This window comes from Alosa sapidissima, chromosome 11, assembly GCF_018492685.1.
Source record: "Alosa sapidissima isolate fAloSap1 chromosome 11, fAloSap1.pri, whole genome shotgun sequence".
NCBI lineage: Eukaryota > Metazoa > Chordata > Actinopteri > Clupeiformes > Clupeidae > Alosa > Alosa sapidissima.
Genome location: NC_055967.1, coordinates 4860817 through 4869028, shown reverse-complemented (window position 1 = coordinate 4869028; position 8212 = coordinate 4860817). Strand labels below are relative to the sequence as shown.

Genomic DNA, 8212 nt, shown 5'->3' with positions numbered 1-8212 from the left:
ACAGAGGGGGACCGGAGGGCAGGTTCCCCTCTTCTCTTCACAGTGTCTCACCGTCATTAGATATTCAGCTCCATCCTCCACCATCACTATCAGCAGCAGCAGTAGCCGCAGAGGGAGGAAGGGGGGGGGGGGGGGGGGGGAGGCAGCCCAGGAGTGAAGGTGGAGAAAAGGAGAAAACACACACACACACACACACAAGAAGAGCATTTCATTTTAGGCAGAAAAGACTTCAAATCCCAATTACTGTGACAGTTTTGTAGCTGCTTGTTCACATTCAGAGGTCCCATGTCAGTTCCCCTGATTTAATTTCTGGTCTTCTGGCTGTGTTTCCTTTTTTGCCCTTTTTCCTCCTTTAAAAAGATATCACGCCATGGCCCTTCTTGAGGGCCAAGTGTTTTATTTCCCCTCTTTAAATTTCCCTGTAATGTTTTTAGATGAAGCAGCTCTGTGAAGGTTTTCCGATAGCCAGACTCGCTGCCTGTTAACGTTTGGAGTATAACCTATATCTTTGAGAGATTAGTGTTAGAAAGAGATGGATGGCTGTGTCTGTGCAGAGCAGCTGAGTGTGCATGCTTAAAGAGGCGAAAGGAGGAAAACAACACCAGGCAGGGCTGCCTCAGACCTGATAACAAACTGGCCCCCGTGGAGCTCTTACTGATCAGCTGCGTGCCTTTGAAGGGGAAGCCCCCAAAGACTCGACTGTGTGTTTACCAAGGAAGTGCTACTCCCCCTGGTCATTAGTACAGAGTAGGGGATTTAGGGGGAAGTGTGTGCATTTCCATCAATGTGTTTTTTTTTTTTTTTTAAAACATGATCAAGAATAGACTGTGATTCTAGATTCACTTCCTTAGAATAGATATGCTGTGAATTGAGATTGTGTGTGTGTGTGTGTGTGTGTGTGTGTGTGTGTGTGTGTGTGTGTGTGTGTGTGTGTGTGCTTGTGTGTATCTGTCTGTGTGCGTCTGTGTGTGTTGTGGGTTGTAGCCTCACCAACTTCATATTTGAACAAGAAAACATCAAGGTTAATGACAGCTGTTTGTGACATGAAACTACCTCTTCACACGTCCCAAGTTCTCTTAACCTATACACAATAACATGTTAATATGCCCAGGAGTGCAGGGGCCTTCTCCAGTGGATTACTCCAGTTTCCACAAACGTGGCAGACAAGGTTTTTGTATGTGTGTGATGAGGGCTGTTTTTGAATCCGCTCCTGCCATGTGTGTGTGTGTGTGATTGTTTTCTTGTCTGCTGTCTGCGGTTGGAGATTTGTTTACTTAAACTTGAGGTGTTGTCAGAGGAATTGGGTCTCTCACAACAGCTCCCCTCCCACCGTGTTGTTAAAACTCAGGGCATTTAATTTGTTTGTTATTCTGTGTTGGAAAAAAAAGGGGGGGGGGGTTTGAAGTGGAATGGAAAGAAGGGTGTTTTTGCTTCACTCACAGACGTTGTGATGGATTGGGCTCATTTACTACTGAAGAATATGACAAATGAAACATGTTTTGACATACATCACTCTCTGCCTACTGGATTACGGAGAATAGCATCAGCATTTTTATGATGAGTGCATTTGTTTGTCACACACTCCTCACAGCTTTAGAGTATAATGATGGATCTGTCTAGGGACGCCAGACACCTACAGTGTCTAATTTGATATCTTTTATATTCTTTTTTTAATATCTTTTCATTCTACGTTGTTTGTGATTGTGGTTTTGTCAAGGCAAGGTCAAATTGGGAATCCTAATGAGGTGCATGACGCCTGCTTTGAATATGGGCTGGTGGTTTACATACACCATGGCAGTGATTTGTGCACTTAGTTTGCATGCAGTTTCTTTGTTTGTTTTTGATGGTGGTTGCTTTGGTTACAATCACATGACTTCTGAGGGCTGTCCCCAGGGAAACCTGTTTGTTGACACCAGGTGTGCTTCATCTTGTTAACACAACAGCGGCATCTTGATTACTGAAACAGACCCCATACACAAGCCCCAGAAAAGGACTCGACATCAGACGTAGTTGTTTTGAATGCTTAGGTGGTGGCCGTCGACCATACTGTATGGCACTGTCATGACTCAAAATACACTGATTCTCATGGTCCCACTTTACATTAAGGGTCTACAGGGACTATGTACCTGTGCTGAGCCATTCATTAATTCAGGCAGCATACGTGTATTGTAGAGCAACACTGTATCAATTAATTAATGGGCAATTGATGACATAATACCTTAGAAAAAAAGTATTGTGAAGTGTCTCCATTTCTGGGCTCTGCTAGCCTGTTGCTTCCCACCTTGTTTTTTACTGTCAATATAGTAGATTGTAGTGAATAGGTTACCTGTTACACTTAACTCAGATGCAATCAACAGTCCATGATCAGCTGTCCATGACTGATTGTGTATGTTTTAAAGTTTTAAGAAAGCCAAATGAGCAAATGGTCTTGGGAATGAAGGTCTTAAGGTCATTCTGTAGACAGTGTTGTGCTGATGAATGTGTCTGTGATTTGGATGCACCTGCAGGAGAGGATGTTTACATCAGCCTTTACGGAGCAGCGACTGACGCCAACGTGAGGCTGGAGCGTAACTCGGTGCTCCTGGAAAAGACCTACATCTCCATGGCCAATCAGCGCTCGGTCGCCATAGTGAACAGGAGCGATGCCATTGTGCACTACCAATGGAAGAGCTTCGCCACAGAAGAGGAGGAGGAGCAACATAAACAGAGGTGGGAAATGTCCCTTGGGAGTATCCTCACCATCACCGGTCTGCTCTAGAAAACGACAGGATTTCTCTTAGATTGTGCGTAGAAACACTGCCTGTGGAAGACAGCAGAGCACAGTTCTGTGGTTAGGGGCGAATGATTGAAGTGATTTGCTGTTAAGCCACCAGTGCGTACAGTGGGCTGAGGAAGGGTGGTGATGGAGACTCTCATGATCCCTGTGAGAATAGCTGCCCACTGTTGTCAGGTGTAGAGGGAGAGATAGAGGGAGACAGGCTTACTACTGTAGCTACAAACCTGCTACCTTTTGATCTGTCTAGGTCTCCTTCCTTTCACTCACTCTGATTTAGTCTTACTCTCTCTCTCTCTCTCTCTCTCTCTCTTTCTCACTTTCTCTGTCGCTGTTTTTCTCCATGCTGCTCCCCCTTACCTTTCTCTCTCTCTCTCTTTCCCTTCAGCTCTTTTTCCTGCTGCTCTTTGCTTTGGTTCTCTTGTTCTTTTCACATGAGTTAATTTGCCTTCTTTCCTCCACTTAGTGTTTGTGTGACTCCCCTGTCTGTGCTTCTCTCTGTCTACACCTCCCTGCTTATCTGCTTATCTCTGCTTTTTTCTGTCTTGCTTTCTCTCATTCTTCATACTCCTCTCTTTATCTCTCTCTCTCTCTCTCTATTTCATCCTCTATCCCTCTCAAACAACCTTTCTTCATCTAACTCCCTCTTTCTATTTCCACTTCTACCTCTCTGTTTGTCTCTCTCTCTCTCTCTCTCTTTAACTCTCTCTTTCATTTCTCCTCCTCCTCCAGGTTCTGTGTGGACCTCCAGCTGGAGGAGGATGATGAGATGGAGCAGTTCCTGACGGAGTGCGGGGCGGACCCCACTGCCCGCCACCAGCTCTCCCTGCTCTCCCGCACCTTCCAGGAGCGCCGGCGGCAGCTACGTGACGAGCGCCTGGCCTTCACGCACCAACACATCATCATAGAGCCTCTGGTCTGTGTGTGTGTGTGTGTGTGTGTGTGTGTGTGTGTGTTTTTGTGTGTGCGTATATTTGTGTGCGTATGTGTGTGTGTGTATGTGTGTGTGTGTGTGTGTGTGTGTGTATGGGTTTGTCAATATTCAATATACTACCCAAGTCCTGGTACAGGCCATGGTTATCTCATGCCTCAACTACTGTAACACCCTTCTAACAGTCCTCCCTTACAGATGATCCAGAACGTGGCGGTGTGTCTGCTTTTCAATAAAAACCAAAATGGCCACTGGCAACCCGTAGCCGCCTGCATCGAGTTCAAATCATTAATGCTATTGCTAGCCTACAACGTGATCTCGAGTTCCGCACCCACTTACTTGGGTGCTCTCATAAAGGCATATGCTATCACCTGACTACTGCGCTCCTCCAAAGAACGTCTCCTGGCACTTCCACCAGCACCCTCACCGCAATCCAAACTATTCTCATCTGTGGTTCCCCGTTGGTGAAGCTAGCAGTTGCTACCATAGCAGGGGCATCCCTCTCTATCTTCAAAACCCTCTTGAAGACCCAATTCTTTCAAGAATACCTCCTCTCAACACACAACAACTTACCATAATGTTGTTCTCCGTCCTGCCTATCTCTCTTATCTACATCCCTGACTTAGAATTGTCATTCAATTTCTTATACAAGGTAGTACTTATTGTTACATTGTTGCCCTGGCCAGGGAAAGATTTGTCCTGTTCGTACTGTACCTTGATTGTTCCCTATTTTTTGTGAGTCACTTTTGTACAGAAGTGTCAGCCAAATTAATAAGTGTAAATGTTTGTGAGTGTGTATGTGTGTGTGTGTGTGAGTGTGTGTGCGTGTGTTTGTATGCATGTGCGTGTGTGTGTCCGGCTCGCAAAGCCCAACACAGCAAATGTCACAGCAGAGCTAGTTTCGTCCTCTGGCACTATCCAGTTGGGTTATAAAGAACTAGGAGGAAGAGGTTTTACCTCATGCATAAATTAAATCAAAAGTCCCCAAAGACTTTACTCTGTGTAGCCATATGTGTAAACATATGGGCTAGATTAAATGGAGATGCTATCATTAGCCTTTTTTGGTGTTTCACATATCCAAGGGTTTGTCTAGCATGGACTGCAAATGGATGCTTAACTCTTTAAGTAGAAAAACTGCTTTTAAACTCGGGCTGACCATCACTGAAATCATTGCCATTGATCACTGTGCCCCCCTGTCCAGACAATTCCGAACATCAGGGCATCCCATGATGTATTACTTGTAGATCACTCTTTCCCTGGGCTGTCGTTAAGTGTTGTGCACATTGTCCATGCAGCCTCGAGAGGTTGCGCCTCCGATTTATCCCTTCATTTGTACTGGAGCTCTCTCCTGGCCTGACAGTGACGGATCTGTCTTTGAGGCTTGCACTGTGCCGCTGGGTGTGAGGCCCGCTGCTGTGATGAAACCCAGCCCAGACTCCAGCGCTGAAATAAACAGCACATTAATGGCTTGGCATGCTAATCTGTCTGATACCTGTATCATGACACGGCACATTATGCCTAGCTTTTGTCATCTGGTGTTTTAGTACATGACCTCACTATATAAGTCTCGTGTGTGTGTGTGTGTGTGTGTGTGTGTGTGTGTGTGTGTTTGTGTGTGTGTGTGTGTGTGTGTGTGTGTGTTCGTGCGTGTGGGTGCTTGTTTGTGTGTGTCGTAGAGAGGGTGACAGGACACAAACAGAGAGCCCTGCTGTGTTTGCGTCGAGCAGCATGACAGGGCCATCGTTTTTTGCTGAGTCAGAAGCTCGGATGAGACTCTAACCTGATTTCACCCCACCAGCCAACCACCATTCTCCCACCTCACTCCACCCCCGCCCCCCCCTCTGCTCTTCCCCCCTCCACTCACACCACCCCCCCCCCCGCCCCTCTTCTCCCAGGAGGCACAGTGCTCCTGCTCCTCATCCATCCCTATAGTTCAGCGAGGCATGCTGGCTGCCAGGGGCATCTCAAAAGCATGGCCAGCTCCTCAGGGAGGCCAGGGTGACTCACCCCCCATGTCCATGTTGCACTGCAGGTCTGGAGAGGCTTCCTGAGGACAAACGAGAGTCGAGGAGGGGAAAAAAATATCGAGGGGTGGAGGGAGTGGTGGGGGCAGGAGGTGAGGGGGGCGGGGGGGGGGGGGGGGCAGTTGGGGAACAATGAGAAAGATTTGAGCCTCACTTGAATGAATACGGGCGGAATAAAGCAAAGCACACAGTGGCGATGCTGCATCAGCACTCTGCTGCCACTCTCTGTGACCTCCAAGGCAAACACACTCACTGTATGCAAGTCCTTGCTGCCTTTTCTCAGCTGTTCCGCTCTGCCAAGGCACACAGAGAAAACACACACACACACACACACACACACACCACCTGTGTAAGGGGCCTGACTTTAGCCGTTGCCAGAGCATTTTAGTGTTAGCCCCTTTACTGTTTCTCATGGGCAGACATGTACAAATAAGTTAGGGCATCCAATTTCTCTTTGATTTGACCTCAAGCTCTGTCACTTCCTATGTTTCTCAGGAAATATGCATATATGCATGTTTAACAATACAGAGCAGAAGCTTGATCTGGGTAAGAAGACGCTGGCTGTGCATTTGTATTTGTATTGCATAGACCATCCTGTTAGTCGAGGAGAGACCCTGACCGTTTAGTTTGTTTACTTTTACTAACCCCAGTTCCTTGCACAGTCTGTGAGAAGTATCAGCCCAGGAGAAGAACACATAGGTCCCCCCAGGCTTGTTCAGCTCACCAACCTGTTAAGTGAAAAGTGAATGAATGGATGGACTGTGAAGAAGGCAGTGGGGAAACACCTGACATGTGTAACCATGACAGTGTTTCCCACAGAATTGAATTCTATTTGTGGTGGTAGAACAAATTAGCACACCGGGGTTATGATGCTTACCAGATTTAAGCACAATTTAGCCTTCTACTACTCTTCTATGCCTTGCAGGATTGTTAATGTTGTCTTTAAACATGCATGTAGGTTCATTGAGAGACAGAAACAAGGAGAGGCTTTACAAAGGTGCACATATTTCCATCCAATTGAAATAGTACAACATGGAAAATCATTGTGTGGTGGTCAATGTTGATATTGTGGTGGGCAGCCACAAATAAGTCAATGTATGGGAAACACTGCATGATCCCAGCCTGGTTGGATTCTGGGCTCAGGCTCTGGAGACGGAGGGTGTTAAGTGGCCTTCTTCTCTGTTCTGTGCAGGAGGGAGACGTGTGGCCCAACAGCACAGCAGAGGTCAACATCGTTTTCAAGCCCCAGGAGGCCAAACTCTATCAGCAAACTGTGTACTGTGACATAACAGGTACGCTCACAGCACCCTAGGTGTGAAGAAAACTGAACACCAAATACTGTAGAGTGGGTCAGATTCCATGAAAATTGTTATTTCAAGTCAGTATTTGCCTGTCAGTGATATGTGGTGGTGACTCTTGAGGTCACTCTTAAAGAGTCATTTTAAAAGCATGCACGTGTGCGTGGACTTTAAAAGTGCACCCAGGCCATTTGACTTAGAACTTACAGTCGCTTCCAGCGAGCTGCTTCATCATTTAATCATTTGCATCTGCTGCCTGTGGTGATGGTGGTCAGATTTTCATTCATTTGCATAGAGAGTGAAGGACGTTGGATGCATTGTTGTGACCCCTAAAAAATAAACTCCTCCACCAATCACCCTCTGCTGCAACTCCCCAAAAACATCCCTGGCATGTTGACTAGCTCCCCTGAGGGTCTACCCTGTGCATGCCTTGTCAGAATGCCCAAACCAATTACAGTTGTGTTTTCAATGAATGTGTGTAGTAGTTGTGTGTTTGCATGATGGCTAACTACTGGATGTTGTGTGTGCATTCTTAGCTTTTGCTTTCGGGTGGTGTTATATGTGTCTCCATCAGGCCGTGAGTCTCGTCTGCCTCTCCGCATTAAGGGAGAGGGCATTGGCCCCAAACTCCAGTTCAACTTTGACCTTCTGGATATGGGCAACATCTTCATCGGCTCCAAGCATAGCTATGAGGTATGTATACTGCAGTGTTTCCAGGGGCACTTGTCAGCCTTAGTGGGGCTTACACTAGACTAGGAGGACCAAGAGCTGAAGGCTGTCGGGAGAAAGAAATAATCAAATACAAACTCTAGCCTTTTGATTAATCTGTTATTAAAAAGGAAACACCATAGTCTCAGATTGAATATTGCATCGTCTGATAACAATCGGCAGATCACAAGTGTATATTCGGCATCAGCCAACTTAATGAATAATTGAAGTCTATTGTTATTATCAGGAGTCTCAATTAGAATAGACCCTGGCACAGTTTGAAAATACTTTCAGCTGAATTATGCAAAAGGTTTCCTGAGACAATTCAGTGGCTCTGGTATTTGGATACGCTTGTGATGCGATTACTTTAGTTGTCCGGGCATCGGAGTCGACAGTTTGAATTTTAATAGCCAGTAACCTCGTGCATTGCCATTCCGCGAGGACGCGACTTTCCAGGAGCAATCTCAAGGAGCTGGTG

General features: G+C 46.4%; 1 protein-coding gene across 3 annotated transcripts in view; it reads left to right on the top strand.

The window, feature by feature from the left end:
* Nucleotides 1–8212, top strand: part of hydin (HYDIN axonemal central pair apparatus protein) — a 90057-nt gene that overhangs the window by 13117 nt on the left and 68728 nt on the right. For all 3 annotated transcript variants that reach the window (XM_042108674.1, XM_042108675.1, XM_042108673.1), the window contains exons 8-11: nt 2508–2709; nt 3506–3689; nt 6921–7020; nt 7601–7719. In XM_042108674.1, the coding sequence (XP_041964608.1) occupies nt 2508–2709; nt 3506–3689; nt 6921–7020; nt 7601–7719 (605 nt within the window). The remainder of the gene's footprint in view (nt 1–2507; nt 2710–3505; nt 3690–6920; nt 7021–7600; nt 7720–8212) is intronic.